The sequence below is a fragment of the Peromyscus leucopus genome, chromosome 20, assembly GCF_004664715.2.
Source record: "Peromyscus leucopus breed LL Stock chromosome 20, UCI_PerLeu_2.1, whole genome shotgun sequence".
Taxonomy (NCBI): Eukaryota; Metazoa; Chordata; class Mammalia; order Rodentia; family Cricetidae; genus Peromyscus; species Peromyscus leucopus.
In genome coordinates, this window is record NC_051080.1 from 8972312 (window position 1) to 8999168 (window position 26857).

Sequence of the window (26857 nt, forward strand, 5' to 3'; positions counted from 1 at the left end):
CCAGGAAGATAGTCTGGATAACATCAAACTTTCAAATGCTTCGCCCTACATCCAGTGCGCAGAAGGAGAACAATGTCTACCGTGCCTGTCTGCAATGTCAGCACCTACCTCTGGGCATGACAGAGTCCACAGGGACAACTTCTGCCTCGTCACACTGTCACATTGTGATAATCTGTTTATATGGAGGCTGTTTTTATTTTGGGTCCTTCTATATATTATCTCCTGTCAGACTATAAAACTGAAATTAAATAAGGGTATGTATAAAAATGTAAATACATAATATATTGTATTATAAATATATCTGTATACATTATAAATAAAAATGTATGTAAATGATATCTGTAAATTTGATGCAAAAGGCAGATAAAAATCCCCAGCAGTTAACATCTAAGCAACTGTCAGCCACCTCCTTCTTCCTTTTATTGTATCAGATAACCCTGAAAATGTGAACCAAAGGGTTTCATTTTTTTTAAAGATACATTAGCCAAATACAGAATTAGCTGGGTCTGTAAGATCAAACACTAAGGGCTGGAAGCCCTTCCATCTAGCATTTGGGTTGTCTTAGCAAAGAAACTGGGTTGCACAACTATCCGATTGATCTGAAGAAATAGGATGTTAAAGTGAACACAAAATTAGTCATTTGATTAAGTGACCCTACATTGACGCCATCAGTCAGTCACCTACCCTCTGTCTGGTTAAGAGCTTTGAGGGTAGCATTCAAGAGTAACACTGCCTGTAAGACACCTATAGGCACATCCACTTAATTGTGACTGCTGAGGAGCTGGTGTTTTGCACAGTGACTTTTTCCTTGGTGTTTTCCCTTCAGCTGTTGGTGTGGAGGGGATGAAATGTTTTGTTTGCTGCTGAAAACCCTGTATCAAGTTAATGGTGTTTCAGCATAGCTGGAAGTGGTTATTATAATGAAGTGGTCTAGAAGTAGACAGTCTGTCAGGTATATGACACCTTCTCAAAGCCAACAGAAGCCATTTATCAGTGGTTTCATGGCTAGGACCTCCTCTGAAACTCCCTTGGACATCTTATTCAGATGTATGGAGACTGCAGCATTTCATTTCTCTGTTTGCTGTGAGCCCATTTCCCTCCAGCAGCGTTTCTTTGGATATAGATTTGTCAGCCAGTTTGCAAATAAATACAGAATAGCGATCTGGGCTGTCATCATGCCGTCCTTAGCATGACAGTCAATACTCATTTCCCTGAGTGAACACATGAAATGCATAATGCCTTTGCACCACTATATTAATAATTAGAAAGCTTATGGCGTGTTATTGCACAAAATGCTCTGGCCCTCTTGTTCCTGTTGATGGTTAGAGAAAATGAGCTCATTTCCTCTCCTGGAAGGAATCTTGAAGTAGATCAACTGCTCCACTGAATCTGTGCTATCAGAATGTGGTTCTGGCAAACATGGGAATTAAGGCTATCTGTTCGTCCTCTGGTTAAGAGCAGCCTTCTCACCAATGTAGACTAGCAAATGCTTTGTATACCTGTTCTTTGGGGGACCTTGATTGTCTTGTATACCCTGCACATATAGCCTATAAGTAATTTTATAAAATCGTGTAGTGTGCCTGCACTTTGATTATGACCATCTGAGCTGTAGGGAACAAATGACAGTGACAGCCATGTCCAGGACAAGGCTACTACAGTGTTCAGTTAGTAAAAACAAACAAAACACGCACAGTGAAACAAGCAAGGAGTCCTTTCAATAGTGAGATTGCTAGCAGGTCACAGTCGGTGAGATGCTTTTAAAAGAGTGCACGGGTATTGGTCAGTCAAGGGGTTATATCTGTTCTGCATTCACAGCTGTTTGACTGCTGTGCTTACTGTAGAATTCTACTGCAAGCCACAGAGCCCTGCGAGTGACAAGCCCGATAAGAACAATTCTTATCCTTTTGTTTCACATGTAGTCTATTCTTTTTCTTCTTGCAGATAATAGATTTAGATTTTATTCTTATTGCTGTGAAACTTGCCATCTGTGAGTTTAGATCTGTGAGGAACCATCCTGATGGAGCAGATGTGCATCCAGGGTGAGCAGTTCAAATTTCAGCTTTGCCTCCCAATAGCCTTGGGAAGAATGACTTCAACTCCCCTGTCTAAGTTCCTTCTTCGGAATAGGGGTGCAAGAGCACTCCCTCCCTCCTAGAACGCAGTCCACACTGAGAAAACATGGACAAATTGCACAAAATGCTGTCTGTCATACAGGCGACCATCTGATACAGATTACAGCTCTCAGTGTGAATCTCTGTGTAATCAGAAGCTCCCCGTGTGTGTTCTTTGCTTTTTCTCTGCTGGATTTTTTTCATCTATCTTCTATATACTTTTGCTTCACCTCTCAGGCCTTATATTACATTTAAACATTTTGTTACTATTATTTAATTTTTAAGAAACAATCCCTATTCTCAGAAGCATCTCTATTTTTCTAGCACTTTGTCCTTAACTGGTAGATGATAATGTAGAGATGTTGGTGATGCTTTGTGAATCATCTCTTTCTTTCCATACCAGATTTCTGACAGTTTTGACTGCTCCCTTATATTCTGCAGGTTTTATCAAATGTTGATTGCTCCTTGATCTCACACAGATGTGTAAGAGTAGATGGACAGAATTGCTAATTTGGGGTTTGAACAGGAGAGCCAGCTTCGGAATGCTAAAAGGGAACAACTCTCTACATTATTAGCCCCTTGAACACTGCAATGCCACCGTGACCTTTTTCCAAACGACAACAGTCTCTACGCAAGCTGCAGTGGTGTCGCATTCCAGGGTGTATTTATTTTCTTTACAAGAAACTATCCATTCTGTCTTTGAGAGTGATTGCTTTCTTTTAGCGCTTTGCCCAAGGCAGCAGGAGGTGAGTAGGTTGATTATTCAATAGTAGATGTTGTCCTTTTTTCTCTTTGAGAACCAGGGCTCCCTTTGTAGCTTAGGCTGACCCCAAACTTATGGTCCTCGTGTCTTAGCCTCCCCAAGTCCTATAAGCATGTGCCACCACCCTCAGGTAATCAGTTTTCTTTGATTTCACACAACTAAACTTAGCTGCGTGCCCTATCTCTGTTCTTCATGCCAACTCAGCCTCAGAGCAGGCTGCTAAACCATCATTTGGAACATCCTGCTATCACACACCATTCCAGCCTCTTGCCTCTTCTGTTCTGCCCTATCACTTCGTCTGTATTTTGTTTCCAACAACAACAAAGCATTTCTTTCTGCGTTGTGTTACCTTTCATCTTTGTGTTTGCATTTTTATATTGTCCTTTCTCCCTTTAACACAGCATTTATAAGGATAAGAAGAAAGAACAAGAGATTTAAAAAATGTTTTCAACTTTTTGTTCTTATTATTTTAAGTTCTGATGTACTTTTAAAATACATGCATATATAATACATACATAAAATTAACATAGTATGAACACAATTTGGATCTGATAATATAACTAATTCTTGACAAATGTGAAAATTAGGATGCAACAGTACCATCACCATCTTGTCATTTCCCTTAAAGGGGCATTGCCCTACCGACTGTTCTACCATGGCTTCCTTTTGAATTTACATGGGTCAAGTGTGGCACAGGTGGGCATCACATAGTCATGGATATTACAAGCAGACCATTCATGTGTTCTTTCACAAATGCTTGTCTGTCCCTAAGCCTCTGTCCAGTTCTTTGCTTGGTGCTGGGCTAGAGAAAAAAAAAATCAAGACATGGTTTCTGCCCATATGGGACTTATTCAGAGACAAATGCTAATATTTAAAGACCTTATTTTCAAGCTATTACGATAGGAAAGACTGTTAAGTAGGAGGACATCTATGAGCTTGACTATGCCAGTGGTGCATTTCGACACTCATGAAGTTCCTGCTGATTTCTATGCAAATTTTACTTCAATGAAGTCATGTTTTTCACTAATAAAGGCAAAAACTAAATTGTTGAAAAATAAATCCAAGCCAAATATGCATAAGACATATATCCAGATACTAATAAAATATTAGAGAAAAAGAAAGTATACACACACATTTTAAAACTCCATCATGTATATTGTCAATTTTTCAATAATCAGTATATTGAGTCAATGCAAGGTTCCCCGCTTCCTTGTTTATTTTGCATTGTTACTGAGAAGTCCTTAAACTGATTTTTAAAATTAAGTGTAAATACAAAAGTTAAGATATTTTTAGAAACAGAAAAGCATAAGTATGTTCGCCAGAATTTAAGTTGTATAAATTAAGTCAGTGTAATGTCTGTGCAAGACTAGGTCCTTCACCTCATAAAAACAAATAAGCAAACAAGCAAACAAATAAAAAAAAAGCCAAAAATAAGCCTTGCAAAAGATGCTAGAAGGACTAAGTTCAGGAAAAATAAGACAAAAGATTACAAACAACAGCCTATGGTGCCCATGAAGGCCCTCGAAGATGTTGATTTTGATATAGAACACAAGCACACCAATTAACAATCCAGGTGAGGGGACAAGAAGAAGACAGAGCATATCATGCAACAAGGATAATATACTAAGTCCCTAGGAGAAAATCAACAAGAAGACAATGGGCTAAAAGTGTAAAACAAGAAAAAAAGGTCGTTGTCCAGGTCATCTTCTGTGGTATTTCCCAAGTATCAGGAGTGAGAACTTGGTTAACCTGACACCAATACTGATAGTGTAAGCAAAGCTTATACACTCACTGGAGAGTCATTAGAGAAGTTGTGCTTCTCTCGTTCTGTTGCCTCTATTTCCCCTAATTAAAATATTCATGTTCTTAAATAATGAAAACAACCCAAGGAAGTGATACCGCATCCAGTCTTAGGGGAAGGGTATTCTATTAAACACCTATCATGAGCAGCTAGTCCTTGTGTGAGGTCTTACATGCTAACAGCTAGCTGTGGAGGGAAGAACATATTACCAGAAACCCAGTGACTCAGAGGGGACTTAATTGCATAAAACGAAGTTTCAGAGCTCACAAGCTAAAGAGACAGAATTCAGTCCCAGTACATGCACTTGAGACTCAAGGCCCAGAATGCTTTGAGCTTCTGCCTTTTCCCTGAGAACTAGTTTTCATGGTACCAGAAGGTGCTGTGCAAGCTTCCAAAGGAGGGAAGTAATCAACAATTCCCACCCATACTTGACCCCTATGAAACACAGCAGTGATCAGCATGACAAGATAAAGCAAGAGTGCGGTGGTGGCATGCATACCTTGGTAGGAACCAGCAGCTCTCTAATTGGATTGAAGACCTGTTCAACAAGAGGGAAACTGTGCCTGCTACTGGAAACCCAGCCAACTGCTCAAGGCTAATGAAGTCATGGATCTTAGAGGAGACCTTCAACTACCATTGTACTAAACCAACATAATCTCTAATATATTCTCAGTATTTGTCCTTATATCCACAAAGTGTAGTCCTCAGGCTTCATTAAGGAAACTTCTCTTTGCAAAAGTTTGAGACCACTACAGAAAAACCATCAATAATCCAAATGGAGAGTTGTGGAGCTCAGTCCCACTGAATGTATCTATAAAACACTCTCTCACCTAGGGCTCAGGGAACATTACTAAAGAGGGTGGGAAAGAGTGTTAAGAGCCAGAAGTTCAGGGAGGTTTGCTGTGAGATTTGTGTCTCCCAGGAATGTCAGAAACTACATCCATAAAGTCATTCCAACATGGCTGCCTAAACATGATGTGAACACGGACGACAATAGACATGCCATAGTGGCAGGTGACAGGAGCAGGGCAGGAAACCTCAACCATACACAAAGAACTACAGGCAACTAAGGAATGCTGAATATCAGAGAAATAGTCTTCCCTGGAGTGGAGCACACTGACTGATTATCCAGTACCAAATGGTCAGCCCTGAAGACGTGAGTAACAGATTGAGCAGGTTTTTAAAATATATTTAGGAATATATGTGTATATGCATATATGTGCATAACAACAATTAATAAAAAAAGGCCATGAATTTGAAAGAGTGAAAGGAGGGGTGTGAGGGAGAGTTTGGAGGGAGGAAAGGGAGAGGGGGAGTGAAGCTGGAATTTTCTCTCCAGGTCCCACCAAGCCCCGGCAGTCCCTTAGCCCACTTATACAATAAACATGTAGATGCTTTTGTTTTTTAAACTGCTTGGCCATTAACTTAGGCCTATCATGGTCTAGCTCTTACTCTTATATTTAGCCCATTTCTATTAATCTATACTTTGCCACGTGGCTCATGGCTTATTGGTACCTTACATATTCCTTGTCCTGGTGGCGGCTCCAGCAGTCTCCCCCTCTGCCTTCCTGTTCCCTCAAATCTCCTCTCTGTTGGTCCCACCTATACTTTCTGTCTGGCTACTGGCCAATCAGTGTTTATTTCTACAGAGTGATATCCACAGCAGGGGAGTGATGTGTGTGTGTGTGTGTGTGTGTGTGTGTGTGTGTGTGTGTGTGTAATTTCAAAAAATGAAAGCAATTAAAATATATATTCCAATTTATAGGTTTTTTTTTCTTCTTGACCAGTGTCTTAAGGATTAGTATTCTGGGAGGGGCAAGGGTCTGTGGTCTGTGAAATGGCCTTGGATAGCATACTTGTTTTCATTACTCTCTTGTCTACAACACAAGTATAAAGAATACTTCGCTTGATTGTGGTCATGAGGAATAAATAATGTGCTGAAGAAATTATATCTGGCATTTTAATACCACTCATTAATACTTATGAACCACAACATAATGAAAACAATTGTCTATAAATCTACAATGTTCTCCAACTTACACAGAGGATTGTATGCTGTCTAACATCTATGTATGTGTCTAAAATCTATTTATGTGTTTTCATAAAAAAATTATGTGAGAACCAGTCTTCACATATGAAACTTTAGACACTATTCCATTGACTCTCACCTACATGTTGGAAACAGACTCCCAGAAACTCAGCAAAGGACAGTGAGAAATGACCTTGTGGTTTTAAAAACAGCAGATCATCAAGAAAGCAAATTGCCCCATGTGAGTAATCAGGACTTGATTAATTGTTTTGAGGATCCTTAATTGCCTGCTGTTTATCAATATAATTTAATTGCCCGGGCACAAGATTGTGATATAAATAGAACAAGTACTACTTTATGAGAAATGATGTCATATTTTTCTTCCATGAAAGACAATACTGTTGTTATTTGGCTTTGACCCCGACACTAAAAATAGAACCAAATACAGTTGAAATTTCCTTTCTGGCTTTTGTGTGTAAAATACAAGAGTATCAGCTCATCATTCTTCTCTTAGTTTGAAGGGAGGAGGGTTGGTGATTGTGTGGGCAGCCCATATACTAAAATAGGAAAATACAGATTTGTATGGCCCTGCATAGGGATGAGATGCTGACTTGTGGAACATACATACATATTTTAGGAATTGGAGTCAGGAGAGAGTGGAGTGGAAATTATATAAGTATAGTATTTATGTCTGAAATTCTCAAAAAATGTTTTAAAGGGGTCGGGGGCAGGGAGTAGTAAAATATAAACCAGGGTCTATTTAGATACAGACACTCCTAAATACTAACACAATTTTCCTCATAGTTTGGTGTTATAGCAGAATATCTGCTGTCATATACAGTGAAGAGAGTGTGTGTCACCCAAATGCCCAGTTCTATAATAACCTTGAATTTTGTAATGAACACATTTGTCACTTTCTGAAAGGACCCCTTGAGTGGCAGGGACATAACCCATTTTCAACTGGATGCCGCTGGAACCAGTGGTCAGAGGCATTGCAGAAAGTCCAGTCTTAACCAGAAACCTGAAGAGGAAAGAACAAGTTGCTGCCATATGATGCTTGTAATTTTTCTCTTGTTGGTTTAATCTTAATAACTGTTTTAATATGTCTGCGCTTTTCTGGAAAATATATCTTCAGCCCCACCTCCCATTTTTATTATCTAAGCTGATTTCAACTCCTGGAGTGTGAATGTTTCTAATGAGTTTATGCAACTCACTAACATTCTTAATAATTCAGGTTGCAGTGGGTTTAAAATTGTTTTTTTTTTTCTCTTTAAATGAGATAGGGTCTCATACCCAGGCTGGCCTCAAACTCACTATGTAGATAAGGATGACCCTGAACTTTTGACACCCCTGTATCTCAGCCCTGTGTGCTCCGATCACAAATATGTGCCACCATTCCTGGTTTATGCAGTTCTGGACTTCAAGGGCTTCATGCACACCATGAAGCTTCATGCCAACTCAGCTACTGCCCCAGCAAACTGGGTAGTTCTTCAAATAACACTTTTTGTCTTCTAAGATTTGCTGTTTACTGTATATTTCACTCAACTGGATAATATAATGTAAAATTAGGTTTTAATTTTACTGAGGCCAGCAAAAGTGAATTATCTGAAATTTTCTTTCAATTTCTTTCTTTCAATATATAAAACACAGTATATATTCTAACAAGGAATACTTTATGCCATAACTTATGCACATGTCTTCATTTGTTTGTAGATAAACATACTAAATTCATAAGTCATGACTCACATTTCAGGTCCTTTACTAAAACATTATTGAGCACCTAAAGATATGCATGCTATCAATTAGTTTGTAGGTGAAGCTGTACTTATTTTAAGTATTTGACCTTAATTTAATAATGAATATACCTTCTGTATAAAGTGCATGCTTTGGAAATGCAAGCACACTTTCATTTTTTTATTGACTGTAATCCACAAATAAAAACTAGTATGGTGATGAGAAGTCACACAAGGTGGCAGAATGGGACTGTCCCATGATTGTCTTCTCCTGTGCAGAAACACATCAATCTAAACAGTTTTTGATGTGCAAAATACCTTTAGAAGATCGACAAAAACCAATGACAACTACTGTACCTGGTACCGGTGTGAGAACACCACACTAAAAAGGGTAGAAAGGACTGTTGTACATTACCCACGGTAATACAAAGGCAGACTATTGAGGAAAACGGGGAAATGATCATAGAACTTGGCCTTGGTCACTCACCAAGGCCACGACAGCAGAAAACAGCATTAGGGACATTCCCATCATCCCTAAATCCAGGTGGATACCGACAGGATGCTCGGTTACCAGGCTGGGTCTCTGGCCTTCATTACCGCCAGCTGAGTGCAGCAGCTCTGATTTCTGAAACAGTCACGGTAGCAGCCAGGCCTCACCAACTTAAGGCTTCACATGTGATTAGCACCACACAGGCTTCAGTGACTCTGGGTTCCTCCGGGCACTGAATTAACCGTGGTGGCCCTGGATGGAAAGTGGACATCAAGATGACACTGAGATATCTTATCACTCCTGCTGGGATGGCTGGAGTCAGAGACAAAAGGCGGAGGGTGTTCAGGAAGGCCTGGGAGAAAGGCAGCTCTTCCACGCCGTTGCTATGACTGCACTACTGCCACTGTGCAAAGCAGATCCACGTGATTTATGAACTGAACTTGCAGGTGTATCTATAGGAAACTAAACTCATAGGTAGAAAAGGCACCTAGAACCCCCTGTTTGTTGCATATAGCATCAAAAATAATAACATAAAAAATTCATCCAAGGATGAAGAGATAAAAGGCATGCATGCACATTTGCACAATGAAAAAACCATTCATCCATTAAAAAGGGCCAATGCCTGTTATTGTGCCTTGACATTACAGTGTGGTACTCAAATTACTGACAATATTTTTGTATTCTTGAAAATGCTGAGAGAGTAACATTTCTCACCACAAAATGACAACTATGGGAACATTTAGCATCTACAGGCATTTGATAATTGGATACATTTCACTATTCCCTAATGAATAACTATTTCATTATACTGTACATAACAAGTGCCTATTATTTTATAAGCAGTGTAATAAAAATATAAAATGAAGTTATATGTGTTGTATAGCTAGTTTTCCTCCATATTCCAAATGGTGGCAAGCATGTAATAGTGAGCCATAGCATATAGAGTTTATAAATTGAGCCACATCATTTTAGATGAAGCAGGGTACTTCATTACATAAGAAATTATTATGCAAATATCCTTGAAATGTGAGTGAGTGCTTGCTGCTCAGTATTGATGCTTTCAACCTTCCTATTTTTTTATGTTCCTGTAACATATATATCAATATTTACCTGAGGCTGCTTCCTTAATTCCTCTCATTTTTTTAGACTTAAATTCTGTTTCACTTCTGTTTTTATGATTATCCCTTGCTGTAAATGGAAATAATTGAGAAAATAAGTGTGTAGCCATTAAAATGAAGTATTTGTGTACGGCTACTCATAAACCACGTTGATGGCGACAGATACATCACATTCTGGGAAACTGTGCTCTATGTGGCTGTAAATTCAAATTTTCATAAATTTGATTTTCTAAAATGTAATTTTCATGGATGATAGTTCAGTAAGGGCAGAAGTCACACAGGTCTTGTATATCCATTTTTTTTTCTCCAGTACTTAGTCGTTGGCATATAACAGGTATTAAGTAAGTAATTGGTATTAAATTAAATTAATGAATGGGTTTTAAGTTTATATATAATTCTCTACAGAGCTACATAATAATGATTTAACAAGAAAATAATGCTCAAACTGTGTGTGACAATATACCATAGCAGCCTATGTTGGTTTCTTCGGTATTCAGAGTGGGGAGAAATGTAATCAATAGCATTTCCATCAAATGTCAAAGACTCGGAGTGTGCTTGCAGATGCAGGCAACATGCTGTAGGTGCTGTGATGTAAAGAAAGGGAAGTGGGGAGGCTGCACGCAGGAGTAGGCTTGGTGACTGGAAAAGGGGCGATGAGAGGAAGCCATCTAGAAATGAACACCCATCTCATGGGGCGAGCAGTTCTTACACTCAGGTGAGTCAGGAAGGCAGGACAATGAAGACTGTGTAGGGAGTTGCCAGTGTGCCGCAGTCATAGAAGCTCCATTTTATCCACAATTTTGGACAATGACCATTTCTAAGAGCTCAGTTTGTAAAGTTTCATTATCAACCTGTTTTCTTCCCCTGTACACTTAAAAAATGGCATAATTTTCCACATCAGTTCTGTGCGAAGAAAAGGCCAGTCAACGCTGGAGTAAGTGCAGCACGCAGACTCCTTTGTAATCCGAAGTTCCTCAGCTGGGGGAGCCCTGAATTACAAAGAGGTTTTTTTCTAGAACCTGCAGGCCTAGGTGGATGCATGGCAGGAAGGCAATACTGAGCTGATTTGGCCATCAACCTTTATTTTGCTGGTAGGAATTATTGGCGGCAGTAACTGATTGTTGGATAAACCGACTGCCTAAATAAACATGCTCTATTTCCGAAACAATGCTAAAATATTAACATGGTATGAAATGTCTACTGTTGGCCTATTACCTCATTAATCTGAGAGGAAATTTTACATTTAGTTTCACTAAAGGAACTCTTACCAAGTAGCAAATGAGTTAGGGCTTAATTCTCTGGTTGTTAAAAGCTATTTATGCATGTATTCCCAACTTTAGCCCTTCCCAACTTAAGCAGCAGACTTAGGCATGGTACTGTCCTGCTGACCCCCAGCGCTCAGCAGGCAAAGGCAGGGAGATCAGGAGTTCGAGGCCAGCCCAGACTACATTACATAGTCCCAGCCAGTCTGGGCTACAAGGCATGGGCCAAATAAATAAATAAATTTCAAATGAGCACCAGAAAAGAGGAATCTAAACAGAAAGGAAAAGCTGAGGGTGTGGCCTAATGGCAGAGCACTTGCCTGGGGTGCTAAAGGCCCTGGGTTTGAGTCTCACTGCCAAAACCCAAAGTATTAAAACTAACATATGCATCGGTGAGTTTGGCATTAATGAGTCTGAGATAGGGGTACATTCTGCCAATCAGAGTCTACTGAGAGGAAGGGAGACCCCTTAGCCATCCTTCCTCAGAGAGCACCCCTGTGCCTGATCACATGCTGCAATGACTTTGTGCCAGCAGGAGCCTAGGAAGACTGCCTGCCTCTGCAGGTAGAATCTTCCATTATGACATGAGACTATCAAGATGCAAGAAGTAGATACATGTGGACATTTTTGGGAGCCACACCAAGGTGGAGCTATTAGATCAGGTCATTCTGCTGGATCTCAGTCAGGCCAGTGGACCCAGAAAGTCAGGAAGTAGTGAGGAAATAAAAGTATTTTGTGAGCCAACCACAGGGACCACTTTTCTCCCCCTACATGCAAGGGAGGAGACCAGAGTATTGAGGGATTGTTCTATCATTCCTCAGCCTTCATAGAAAAGGGCTCACAGCATTGGGGAATGATAATAGACTTCTCATAGAAATCTGAGACCCAAGCTACATTTTTACCAATTTCTGCGTAGGTCTCCTTGTCTGAAGGAACACACATAGGAATACCAGGCAATTGTGAACTATCCCGACCTTCGTTAAATCCCATAACTTACTTTGGCATCAGTATTTTCATGTGTTCAAGATACTGTTCATACAGCATGATATGCATCTATTTTGTGGGGGGGAGGGGTTGAGGTAATATATGCCATAGATTTTTTAAAACACATGCATGAATACTGTTGTCATATCAATTGAAGATGAATTGTGTATTTAGTCAGGATAGCTTATACTGATAGCAGTAACAATAATAATAAAACCCTGAAGTTCCAGTGTCTTCAAGAAACAAACATTATTTTCTTGCTCATATTATCTGCTCATACCAGGCAATGTGGCATGCACTCCGGCCTCCTCCGTCACAGACTTAGATTGGTCATGGGAGCCTCTGGAAATGGCTAGTTGTTGTAATGTGGCTGGAAAAGGGTACATGTGAGTCACACACAGCACCCTAAAGGCTCTGCCTGAAAGTGCTTTATATCATCACCCCACCCCAGCCCCGACACACACACCCCAGGTGACTGAAGAGAGTCACATGGCCATGCTTAACCTAAAGGGACTGGAAGTCTGCCATCCTAGAGTGTGTCAGTCTGAGCTGGGAATATTTAGTGAAAATCACAGACCGCCATCACAACAGATGGTTTCCCCTTCACGGTAGTCACAGAGAAGACGTCTTCACGATGTTCCTCTGGTTACTAATAAATACCACCACCTTCTTTATGCACAGCTTTTGACTACCAAGTGACTGTATCAATTTTATACTTTCTCAGTTCCGAGGTTTGCCGGCATTAAGAATAATAGCAGCCTCCCAGCAGAAGGTTCTAGTTTCTTTAAAAGGATGAAGCAACCGTGTGAAATCGTGCTTCCGTTTCCTTTGTCAAACAGACATTGACGAGTGCACCGATGGCTTCGTGCAGTGCGACAGTCGTGCCAGCTGCGTTAACCTGCCCGGATGGTACCACTGCGAGTGCAGAGACGGCTACCACGACAACGGGATGTTTGCACCAGGGGGAGAGTCGTGCGAAGGTCAGTAAAAGAAAAACGTAGAGGCTCAAACTCCTTCAACCCGGAGAACACAAATCAAGGTGTAAACAATAGACGTAGCGTTAACCCCCACATCTCTGGTATTTTTGCTATTTGTCCACAGTGATTGCAAGTGTGTTAATAATTAATTTCGCTTTATAATTACATTACTATATTCTCTATCAAACATGTGATCCTAAACATCCGCTTTAAATACTAGCCAGGGTTGAAGATGTTTTAAAATGAAAAGCCCATTTTATCACATCAACTTTTAAAAATGGAAGCATTCAAAATCCTGGCCCCGAAGCAGGTAGAAAAATTAGATGAGGTGGACAGGAAAGTGGGGAGCCAGGGCTGGATAAAACATGAGAACGAGCCGGGCGGTGGTGGCGCACGCCTTTAATCCCAGCACTTGGGAGGCAGAGGCAGGCGGATCTCTGTGAGTTCGAGGCCAGCCTGGGCTACCAAGTGAGTTCCAGGAAAGGCGCAAAGCTACACAGAGAAACCCTGTCTCGAAAAACCAAAAAAAAAAAAAAAAAAAAAAAAAAAAAAAAAACATGAGAACGAGGCAGCCACGGGTGATATGCCATGTGTGCTGGGCTGGGCCGTACAGCAGCAGGATTGCCTGGCAGAGTAAGGTGAATGTTGAGTGGTGGACATCGGAGATATGGGCTCTGTTCTAAGACATGTGTGCGCTTCTAGGGCTGGAAAATTCAATCTGATTACATTCGGCAGTTAGCCATCAGTCTTGAGTCATTCTCAGTGGACTGGCAAACAACTCTGCTATAGTCCATCTACTGAGAGGTGGTTTTAGGAACCAGGCAGAGCAAGCTCAGTACCGGGGAAATGACAACATGGAGTTTGCCATCAGAATTCAAGGCACAGGAAGAAAAACCAAAGCAAAATTCAAGAACTCCTGTTTCTTCACTTGCATTAAAACCTTTGTAGGCCAATCACATGCGAGACAATGGGTATAGGATTCACGTGTAATCTTTCAAGAACCTAGCAGAGGTATTTGACTCCTAGGTATTAAGGGGTATTAAAATGTCTGCCGTCCTTGGTACAAAAAGGTGGAGAAAGCTTTGCCAGTTTTATGGGGTGCATGTTGAGGTGGGAGGGAGCATGTAAGTCAGAATAGCCAGGGGTTATGTTGTGGGAGCTTGGACAGCCTGGAAGCTAGTCATGGGGACTTGATCTGTTGTGTGCTTGTTTGAGTTTGTAGGGAACAAGATGTTCCACTGCCAAAGGTAGTTGGCTGTAGGGGGTGGGTAAGAGAAGTATTGGCTTTTCCTGACAAACAGAAAATCTACTTCTCAAGGCTTCTGAGGAATGCTGAGTTTGGGTAGTGATCTTTCTGTTTACCTAGTGAGGGTCTAGCCTGTGGTGAGCCCAGACTGTCATTTAGGGCATTGTCAGAAGCAGTGGCATTTTTTTTTTTTGGCCCACTTTGGACTTAACAAGCAGGATGAAGATTAACACAAAAGATCCATCCTCCTTGTAACTCCTCTCCCCATAGTTTCCACAGATCCTGATGGATAACCTGTGCTTCACTGTAGCCCCTCTTTCCAGTTTCCACTGATCCTGGTGGATAACCTGTGATTCACTGTACTCCTCTCCCCATAGTTTCCACAGATCCTGATGGATAACCTGTGATTCACTGTAGCCCCTCTCCCATAGTTTCCACAGATCCTGATGGATAACCTGTGATTCACCGTACTGCTGTCATTGCGTGCTTCTGTTCATTTGAACAGGAAGAAACAGTGTTCCTCTACTGTTTCACAAATATGTGACCACTTGTTCTAAGTGGAACCTTGACTTAGTTACTTTTCTATGGCTTTGAAGACACCATGACCAAGGCAACACCGTGTGCATGTCCCTCACTGGGCCTCTTCCCTAGCCTCAGATACACAGATCTCTTGACCTTTGAGGTACATCAACTGGCATGTCTTATGGCATCTCAGATCTGATGGACTACATGTGAGCTCTTGTTTTACTGCGAGCATTACAGGTCCCTAAGCGAGGTGTCCAGGCCATTATCTTAATGTTATCTTTTCTTTCTTTCCTTCACATCTGACATCTAGCACATAAACTCATTTCTAAGTTCACTGTATCAGGTTTTTAAATGTATTCTTTCAAAATAGATCAAATCTGATACCCTGTCAGCTCTACAGATACCACAGTGGTCTAAGGTCTCTCTTATCTGGGCTGTTACTGCAGTCTTCAGACTAGCCTACCCTCTTCTACTCCTGTCTCCCTGAGGTCTATTCCCTTCTGTTTACATTTCTGGAGTTTACACACTTTGCATTTCTCTCAGAGTAAAACCCAGACCCTGCCCATGTTTGATAAGGGCCTACATAGTGTGCATGCTTGGCTTTCTTGCCATTTTAAAAAACACAGTAGATGGATTCCTTTGCATGAGCTCTTCTCTTTGCATGAAATGCCCCTCCCAACTTCACCCCTAGACTTAAAACATAAAATATCCTTGCAAATGTTTCTCCTGGACTTTCCAGTTGAAATAGCCTTCGACTTCAGACACTCATTATTTGTTCCACTTTCCTTCAGAGAAATAATAAATTCTCCCAGAGTCTTATTATATGCTCCTTTGTTTGTTTGCTGACTGTATACCTTAGCATGTGAGCTCATAAGTTTGGTTTGCTTGTCAGCTGCTAGATCTCCAGGCCTGGAACAATGTTGAGCACATGAGAGATGATATATTGATTTGCCTCACGAAAATGATTGAAATGGAATTTGGTAGGTAGGTAGCTTGAATGCATTGTTGTCAACTTGATATAATCAAGAATTACCAGGCCGGGACCAGGGGCCTCTGAACATGTCTGTGGAGGGCTATCTCGATTAAGTTAACTGAGGTAGAAAGAACTATGGACTTGGATCCTGGACTTTGTGAACAAAGAAAGAAAGTGAGCTATACAGTGCATTCATTGCTCTCTGCTTCTTGACTGTGGAGATGCAATGCACCCAACCCCCTCGAGCTCCTGTGACTGTGAGTTCCCTGCCACAGTGGACCATCATATGCCCACCTAAACCCTTCCACCTTGGAACGGCTTTGCCATGGTATTTTATCCCAGCAGCAGAAAAAGAAACAGCTTCACAGATGAGAGATGGAAAACTTTTAAAAGTGAAATATGCTAGGTGTATAATCCACATTAGAATTAAACATGAGCATGAGATAATATAGAAAATATTTTATATATTAAACAGGCACGGTGTTCAAATAAAAATAACTGGTACCGTCTTAATTTCAGAGAGCCAAAAGACAATTACACATTAAACTAAAGCATGATAAATACAAGACAACAAAATAGAAGATTCTCTCAGATCCACAGGAACTCTTTCAGGGCAATCCCACAAACACAGAAAGTTTTATTTTGAAAACGTTATTCTGGAAGCTTATTCTACTATTATCTACCAATAAAATGTGTAACATTTATTAGAAGAGTGTACTTACTATTCTCTCAGAAGGCAGCGCTCACTGGAGGAGTACTTGAAAAGAACCGATCAGTGTGGTGTAAGAACTAGACCAGAAGTCTATCCAGCTGCCCATTTCCCGCAGTTGGAGTGATTTGCTGAATTGTAATATTAGTATTTAGAAAGATTCCGTTTTAAGAGTATGGTTATATCAGGAAAGGAGCCATTTTTCTCTTGTTGAAAAATAAAGCCATTTCAGATTGGAGAAGCCACAGCGGCGTATTTGTGACTACTCCGAAGTGTGGGATTCATGCTTGAAGACATGAATACATAGCTGTACTGTTTCGCTCCTTTTCAGGCTATAGTTATGTCAATCGTGTGTGCCTTTGCGAGCTCCATTCGTACAAGTATTTTGCAATTCTTCCCACCCATCTTTCTCAGCAGTTTAGACTTCCTTCCCAGATGATGTGCTGGAATACCACTTTCCTGCCGCATGCCATCATTTCAAACTATGCCCACATAGTTTGAAAAAGTGGGGCATAATCCAGTAATTATTTTCCACATAATTGTATCTTTCACATTCATGTGCCCCCCTTTTTTTCTTTCTTTAATTTTTCAATGATCTTCAAATTTTGTGAAATTTGAAGTATTGTGTTCAAGCCAAATAATGCACATTGTTTAAGTCAAGAGGAAGAGACATTTCAATGCATCTAGTTCACCCTAAGAAGTAAATGTTGAACATGTGGACAGCCCCACCGGGCACAGCAATGGGTGTCTCAGGAGAGAGAGTGTTGTGAGTTCTTAGCAGATGAGGAGGCCATGAGACAAGGTGGAAATGTTGAGAAAACTCTTAAATCGAAGAACACAATATAAAAGGTATGCTATGCAGGTGCCGGCCGGTGAGGGTACAGGAGGGTTTCATTTTCCTTCCTAACTAAGAAATCCTTCTTGGAGTGCTTTGAATTCGTCCCATGACTTTGTTAAGCACAAATCATTGATGTAAAGATGGTGTGATCCAAGGGAGTAACTTCCAGTGTCTGATAGGAGATTTGAATGCGAGTCTGAAGGAAAGAGTAAATAGTTAAAGCCTATCTGAACCAAGTCCACATCTTGGTCCGGTCCTGTTTCATGAGTGCCAGAGCTATGTCTCCAACACTAGACCACTTCGTGCAAAAGCCCAGAGGAAATCTAACAGCGCATCCTGAGCAGAGCTCACACCTGCTGCCCTCTGTGGCCCTTCTTCTATCCCCTAATGAGACTGCAATCTTCTTTCTGTACAGCAGCCATCAAAGTTTATAAGACTGAAGCAGTCTTGATTTGCCTTTTCCCGAAGTTAAAAGCCAGAAAACTAATCCTGTTGGTCCTTTGTTGCCTCCTACTGTGGATTCTCCAGTGCAGCCTTGTGCTGAACTCACACCTGGATCCTGAGTGCCCATTTCCATCTAGGCATCTGTGCCTTCTTGACCAGGACCTTGGAAAAGTTTCACAACATTTCAGGCCTCAGTCTCCTGATTTGTAAACTTCAGGCTTCCTTGCAGCTTCAGCCAATGGCATAAGGACCAAATGTGCTGCCCCGTGGAAAGCAGGCAGGAGCTCACACAGAGGCCCACAAGTCACCTTAGACGGTGTTCATTCCTTCCCTGGATTCCTGAACCAGCCAATTCACTGACCTTTTAGCTTCAAACCCTTATCCACTCAAAGCCATTTCCCACAATAAAGCCAAAGAAATCTTTCTAAAATGAAAATCTGTATTTACTCAAAGTAACATCTTATTGCCTTTGTAATGAAGTTTACATTTTTAACCTTCTTTCTCAGAGCCCAGTATGGCTCTTCAGCTGTATAACTGCCTCTTTCTGCCCTCACACTGGACACTCCATTTGCATCAAGACACCTGTTCCTCCCTAGCTCTAAACTGTATGCCTTCAAACGTATTATTGCATTAAAACACTTTAGCTCCTTTTTGCATGGCCGATTTTATTATTTGCAGTGTACTTGTGAAGCATAAAGAACATATAAGAGAGGGGGTGAGCTCACACATACAAGAATGAGCTATGCCAAATGTTGCTGCTGCTAGAAGCAGGTGAGGACCAGATGTGACCAGTGGACTCAGAACATTGTTTCTTTAATGACCACTCACTAAAGAATCACTGGTATTTGTAATATTTGAATTTTTATGAGCATTAACTCTCTCACATGTAAAAAGAGTTCCAAGTCCAGTTCTTCAAATGAGTTGGTAATTATGAAATCTAGATAACATGTAGAAAAGGAAACTGATTCGAACTGATTTGAGTCCACTTGCAGAGGGAGGTTATCAGTAATCTATCAGGTGCACTGCTTCCCTTCTTCTACAGACAGAACAACTACACGCACACCATGGCCGTGAGGGAGCTTGAACTCTGTGTCTTCATTAGACATACTCTTCACACTCTGGGACATCTCATAATCTTTCCAGAAGTGGACAGACTCATTCTGTCCTGAGGGGGAGGTGGTACCCAGCAGTGGTGCTTTCACCTAAACCAGCAGGATGAGGGAGAGGACCAGAAACGATCAGCCTTTCATGGACAACATTTTTTCAGTGCAAGTCAAAAGGGTTTGTATAGTTAGAATGTCTGTGGAGTTCATGGTCAAAGGGATGAAATTACTATGGTTAATGTTTTGCTGCATATAATTAACAATTCTAAGAACATTAAATAGACACAAGGAGCAAAACACCAAATATACCGTATTATTATTATTATTAAAAACAAGTATAGAACTAATTTATAAAATTTTATTTTCTTTTCAAAGACAAATTTTACCTAATCTAAACTATGTGTAGACACATTGTACTTAATTACTACAAACATATACGAATGCTGACTTCTCTTCTAGTCACAGCCCATACCACAAAGCACTGCCTTTGACAAATTGAACATCTCACTAGGGTCATAACACCTGCAGCCATCATCCTAATCTAGTACTTTTATGGAGATGGAATTAATACAAAATAAAGGTCAATAGAAAGAAACGACACCATGTGGCTTATTTTCAGAATTTTATAATTTAAATGTAGCCAAGCTGGAATCTTAACCAGCCAAAGTCTTCGATTAGAACTGAAATAAAGACACAGAAAAAAGACATTTACTCAATTTTGTCTTGAAATTTTTCAAGAAAAATCAGAACACAGTTCCCCTACTTAAAAGCTGCCAGTTTCTAACCCCCTCCTCCCTAACCCGCTCCTCCCTAACTTGCTCCTCCCTAACCCCCTCCTCCCTAACCCCCTCCTCCCTAACCCCCTCCTCCCTAACCCCCTCCTCCCTAACCAGCTCCTCCCTAACCGCTCCTCTCTAACCTGCTCTTCCCTAACCTGCTCCTCCCTAACCCCCTCCTCCCTAACCCCCTCCTCCCTAACCCCCTCCTCCCTAACCAGCTTCTCTCTAACCTGCTCCTCTCTAACCTGCTCCTCCCTAACCCCCTCCTCCCTAACCCACTCCTCCCTAACCAGCTCCTCTCTAACCTGCTCCTCTCTAACCTGCTCCCCCTAACCAGCTCCTCCCTAACCAGCTCCTCTCTAAACTGCTCCTCCCTAACCCCCTCCTCCCTAACCAGCTTCTCTCTAACCTGCTCTTCCCTAACCCGGTCCTCCATAACCCGCTCCTCTTGCTGTGACTTCTTTCTTGACCTTTGCTTAGAGGAAGCAGAAGAAAAGGGAAATAACCGCTTGCTGCCACTCATATAATCTCTCTGAAATGTATTTTCTCCTGACCTTTAAATTATGGGATAAATAGAATGAATCACATCTCTTGTTATAGGCCTGATCTCTGGGTCAAGATATGTTTGCTTTTCATCTGTATGAAAATGCTGTAGGCTGCTACTGCCACGGAATAGGTGAGGTTGGGTGCAGAACGGTCAGTTGCCAATTGAGTGAGGCCAGGCCTGAAAGGATCATCTGAAAGCAAAGTTAAGAAGCAATGGTATCCTTGAGAGAGATGGTAATTGCAGGTTGTCTCTTTCCTTCGCCCTGTGAAGAAGGGTTCAAGGACAGCAAACCTAGACCTCGAGGGAAGAGCACCAGCAACAGGGCAAATGCCAGAATTGCATTGTGTGGAGGGAGCTGGGAGAAGAGGGTTTGAAATGGAATAAAATGCTTCAGGCCCCCCTGACATTTCTCCCACTAAGAAGGGATATTCTGGAAATGCCAGGGGGGCCTGAAGCATATCCCTGATATCCCCAGGGGAAAAAAATCAGAACGCTTTTAGAATTTCCACTACCAGGCTATTTTATTTAATAAATTGAGCTATGTTCTTACTTCCAGAGATATCAGTGTTTCTAAAATTCTAATGATATTTACACAGATATTAAAGTTACTATTTTAGACAAGCTTGTCTTTTCTTAAATCAAAATTTTATAGTGTTTTCCCGTGAACTCCCCGCGTTACTCAGTGCCCTAGTCGGCATGTAAGGGAAGCGTACCTGGGTAAATGCAGGAGACAACCTGCCTGACCGCAACTGTTTGAAACAAGAATGTTCTGGCTCAGACTCTGCTGCTCTCTTGGCTGTAGACATTGATGAGTGTGGAACGGGGAGGCACAGCTGTGCCAACGACACCGTTTGCTTCAACTTGGACGGTGGCTATGATTGTCGGTGTCCCCACGGGAAGAACTGCACAGGCGACTGTGTGCACGGTGGCAGAGTTAAACACAACGGCCAGATCTGGGTGCTGGAGAACGACAGGTGCTCCGTGTGCTCCTGCCAGGTGGGTGTGAGCACGACGCTGGCTCCTGATTTTCCTGCGTTTCAAGTATGTGAACTGATGAGTATTGACAAATGCATGCGACCATTCAACCAAACCAACAGTTACTATAACTGAGCCTTTTCATGAACCCAAATGTTGTCCAAGCCCTTCCTAGCTAACCTTCCCCTCTCCCTCCCCCTAGAACCAGGACAACACTGCTTCCAGTTAAACAATTGTTATAATTAAGTTCATATTTTCTAGAGTCTCACATAAATGGAATCAGACAGAACATGTTCTTTGTGCCTGGCTTCCTTCTGTTCCAATATTACATTTTTTCCATTTATTATATATATATGTGTTATATATATATATATATATATATAATTTATATTATTACAAGTATCTTTTTCTTTTTTTGTTACTGAACAACATCCCATTTTACCCTTTATCATAGTGTATTTATCTACGTTAATAACATTTTATTACTATGTCAATTTTTCCTCAATCCCAGTATTATGTTTGAATGAAAGAATAAATGAAGTTAGAATGTATAAACCTTAACCCAAGAGTGGAAGATATCTGTCTGGATGAATGTTATATTTAGACATATGTTCTCTAGTGTTTACTCAGTTAATGAGAGGGACCAAAATTATAGCTAAATGAATAGTCTTCTGTACAAGATAGTCAACTATTACAAGAGAAATGGATATTTATACAAAAACATAATGCCTAACTATTCCAGAAATTTGAAAAAATGTGAGGCTGATTAACTAGCTACAAAGCACTATAAAAATAGTATATCTTGCTTTCATTTAAAAAAATTAGTAACCAAATTGCTGTATAATATTCAAATATATGAATATTCATACATGCACTTTAATATACATGAGGGCCATATCTTTTACACTAGTCAGCTTCTAGAAATTTTCTTTCTGGTCAAGTCTTTTTAAGAGTAGTATGCAAAGGAAATTAAAAGTCTTCTAGCTTTGGGCTCATTTCTGTTAGTTTCAAAGTGGAATTTTAAAGACACCTTACTAGTTGAATAGACATTGGTCATCCCACGCTCTGTAAGCCGTGACATTCTGAGAAAATGTAGAGGTGTGGTAACACTCTGTTCCCCCTTAACACAGACTGGATTTGTTATGTGTCGGCGAATGGTCTGTGACTGTGAGAACCCCACGGTTGACCTTTCCTGCTGTCCTGAGTGTGACCCAAGGCTGAGCAGCCAGTGCCTGCATCAAAACGGGGAAACCGTGTACAACAGCGGAGACACCTGGGTCCAGGATTGCCGGCAGTGCCGCTGCTTGGTAAGTTAAACAGAGCATCCCCTTCTATCTGTCAGCAGCAATAGCTGGCTAGAATGTTGACAGTTACAAAGATAAAGCCTAGATAAAATGATGAAAGATGAAGCCAAAAACATCGTCGATAGTGATGGAGTGGCCCGCACTGTGTGTGCCTTCTCTGAGAGAGCTACCTTTTGATGTACTCCTAGCCTAAGCTAAGAAAAACCTCCTATGGCTCCATCCCATTCTCTAATTCTTGAAGATGATTATGAACAAAGCACTCATGAAAAAGAAATGAGTCTTTTCAAGTAAAATTGTTAACCACTCTGTGTCAGTTCCTCACAAAACAAAGATAACTCCACGCAAAACAAAGATAACTTTTTGAAGCTGGGAAGTGGTTCAGTGGTTAAAGCATTTGCACCAAATGATGAGGACAGAGTTCAAATCCCCAGAACCCAAGAAAATGTCATGTGGGCATGGTGGCCTCCAGCAATTCCAGCCATGGCAGGTAGGGGCAGAGGATCCCAAAGCAAGCTTGCCAGCAAGATTAATCATATTGATGAGCTCTGGGTCTGACAGAGAGACTCTGACTCAATGGATACAGTGGGAGGTCAAGCAAGAATAATTCATGCCAGCAGTCTTAGGCATCTTTATATGAATTGTCATCTCCATGCACATGCATTCACACACATGCAAAATGCATGCAGACATACACACATGTGCACATGCGCTTGCTGGGAAAATGGAAAAGAAAGAAAAAGGAAATACTTTTATTCTAAAGATTGTTCCTGTCTGCACTGCTGTGTGGTTGCCTTGTTCCACACAGTGTGACTCCGTGATAAATACATATTGGAAGAGGACAGCTGTATGCCTTTGTGACACTTCTCTTGAAAATAATGGGTAAAGAGAAAAAGATTAGGTAGAGAGAAAACAGCAACGTTTTTTTTCAGTTGACTCCCTATCTTGTTTGTTCCCGATCATGTAAATTAAAAGGGAAAGATGCAGCATGTGTCTTTGCGGTAGAAGTGTCGCAGGAAAGACACCTTTGAAGTCACGGCCAGTTTCCTTTCTGTTTGCGCGGAGATATTTTTAGGGCCACTCTTCGGTGTTGTCTGTGTTTTTGTCCTTTCAACCCAAAAATCAATCGCAAGAACAAGGTCAGTTTCTGCACCCAGAGGCTGCTTTCACCTCGTAAACCTGGAGATTTAAAACCAAGAAGCAGACGACAAACGGGTGGTAATTGCTTAAGGACCGATTCACACAGTTTCTCGTGTGAAGTAAGATGGGGGAATCAAATTTTGTGTGGTGTTATTTCGTGCTGTTCTGTTGGGGGGGGAGGGGGCGGTGGCCGGCTCAAATTCCTTACACTGAAAAATGTGTAACTTAGCAAAGAGGTTTGCAAATTCTGTCCATATTTCACTTTTTGGTAAAGGGATAAACCTTTTCAAAGATTAATAAATAAGTTAGAGGGGAAATTAAGACTAGCTGAGGGTGAGAGACCTCATGGAAACCTCTTCCACTGTCCCCTTTGTCCTTAAGAAAAGGGAACAGTTCACACTTCACTATTTTGGAGAAATGGTTGTTGCTTTTGTTTTAATGTTGTTCTTGTGTAGTACTCAAAGACCATTTAAACATCCATTGCAAAAGAGGTGCCATCACCCAGTAGGGCTTCTAGAGCTGCCCTGAAGATGTGTGGTATAAAAGACCTAAGGATAAAAACCACTCTCCTGTCCTTCCTTTTTTGCCTCTCTTCTCTCTGATCCACTCCCTCTGCCCCTCCCCCTCACAGCAAGGAGAAGTCGACTGTTGGCCCCTGCCTTGCCCCGAAGTGGAGTGTGAATTTAGTGTCCTGCCAGAGAGCGAGTGTTGCCCACGTTGTGTCACAGATCCTTGCCAGGCCGACACCGTCCGCAACGATATCACCAAAACTTGCCTGGACGAGATGAACGTGGTTCGCTTCACTGGATCTTCCTGGATCAAGCATGGCACAGAGTGTACTCTCTGCCAGTGCAAGGTAAGGCCCTCAGGTGCAGGAGCAAGTCCTCGGCGAGCTGTGCCCAGGGCTTCACCTGGGTGATGGCGGGCTAGCCTCGGCTTCTGTGTTGTTCAGGCCGAGGTGGACGCTCAGCTTCATCAGCACCACACTGATGGCCTTGTGCGTCTAGGACAGGTCTTCAGGGTACAGGAGCTTGTGTATGTTTGCTGCCAGCATGATCAGTAGCAACAACTCAGTGTTCTAATGTAGCCAACCGTACAGATTTCATTGCTCCTTTTATGATGGAAGACAATATTACTTCATTGATTTTTATCCGCTTCTTTTATGAGTTCCATAAAATACATTGACAAAGTAGATATATTTCTAAAGTGAAAATCAATCTGGCAAAAGTGGGTGTGTCTCTTGTTGTGGTCAGCTACGCTAAATTGAAGAAGTCAGGGTCCGATGCTCATTATATTTTATTCCTACAGTTGGTGAAAATCATTATAAAGATTTTGTGCTTTATTCTCATAGAAAAACAGTGTTATGCCACTTACTTCAGTGAGCTCATGTAATATACACTATGTAAGCAGCACAGATCACTGACCAGGTTCAAGAAAGCAGCTTGATGAACGTCCAAACAAAATCAAACTTAGTGAGGTCACTTCTTATCTCATAATCATAATTTGGAGACTAACACCAAAACAAAACCAATAGTGTTATGGTCTTAACAACAATAAAAAAACAGATAAAGATGTCAGACTGCTCAACACTGCTTAACTGTGTCTGTTCTGGCTTTTAAGTGAGCCCTTCTTTTTTTATTATTATTATCAGTAGAGCACCTTCATTCATGTTCACTTAGTGTAATTTCTCACTAGAAGGGCTTGATGTAACAGGACAAAGAAACCTAAAACACTTGAAACTTCGAGACGTCTGTTACATCTTCAAAGCCACATTTCTAGTTCTCTCAATGAATGTAGTTGTCAATCAAGATTGTGAGTGAACATTTGCTACTGTTTTCAGAAGGTACACTGGCAAATTTAAAAGAAGCGCTTCTAGTATGTTACTAGTAATGTATAGGTAGTGTGACTTTGTATTTGACATGAATATATTCAGCCATGTACATATCTAAATTACAGCACTGGTGTCCAACAGATGTTTTTTGGCATCTGACTACCAAATCAACCTGAGTCTTCCTCCTCCTTTGAATTGTTACATTGCTGTTGTGCACATTGACAGCAAAAATACGTAACAGGTGGTAGAATACAGGTTACATCAAACAGAGCTCAGACAGGATTCTTCAGGAAACAACCATGCTTTTTAAGGGTTATTTCCTGTCATTCAGTGCCTTCTAAATGATACTGCACTCTTCTTACTTGGTAAGAATGTCTTCCAGAAAGTCTGTTCTGTTGCTGAATTCCTATTTTCCTGGTAAGTACTGGTTATGTGGATTATAAGATTATGTTCAACTTTACCAAATTTATCCAAAATATCCATGTGTATTGTTTAATTCTGTGTTATTTTAAAAATGAAGTTCAAGGGAATAAGCTTGGGACAGAGCATGGGAAGCAAGCACTCTCCACAGTTGATGGATTTTGAGCACCAGTTCTGTCCATTCCCCCCTTGTCCCCCTGTGTAAAGTTGTTTATTCTAGTCAATAAATACCAACGAAGCTGAAAGAGCTCCATTTAGTTGTCATTTCTGTAACATCATCTGTACTTATTACACACACTTCTAGAATTAACATAGAACACACTTCTAGAATTAACATAGAAATCAACTCAATAACCTAAGGGCTTAAAAATGATAAGGGCTTGTGCTTAGCCCAGAGGTGGTGACATGTAGACAAAGTCATTCCTGGAAGTATGTGTGTAGTAGCTTATTGTCTGTCTAGAGCTTTAATATAAATTAGCTTATAATTCATTTCCTTATTTCACTAGCCAAATTTTCATTCTCCAATAGCCTCCGATGGCTGCTACTGTCATATTAGATGGCATATGTGGACAACAGTATTTTTTCTTTGGAAATGGGATCTCTTACATCTCAAGCTGCTATCAAACTTGCTTTGTAGCAGAGAGAATGACCTTGAACTTCTGGTTCTTTTGTCTCTCCCTCCTGCTGACTGGTTGATGACCATGGATCACCACACCTGGTCTATGTAGTGTTGGGCACATACCAGCTTCATACATGCT

At 41.0% G+C, this 26857-nt stretch overlaps 1 protein-coding gene across 2 annotated transcripts in view; it reads left to right on the top strand.

Moving 5' to 3' along the window:
* The window catches only part of Nell2 (neural EGFL like 2), a 294190-nt gene that overhangs the window by 261175 nt on the left and 6158 nt on the right, over nt 1–26857 (top strand). For both annotated transcript variants that reach the window (XM_028869297.2, XM_028869298.2), the window contains exons 17-20: nt 13131–13271; nt 21235–21428; nt 22538–22714; nt 24480–24704. In XM_028869297.2, coding sequence (XP_028725130.1) covers nt 13131–13271; nt 21235–21428; nt 22538–22714; nt 24480–24704 — 737 coding nt within the window. The remainder of the gene's footprint in view (nt 1–13130; nt 13272–21234; nt 21429–22537; nt 22715–24479; nt 24705–26857) is intronic.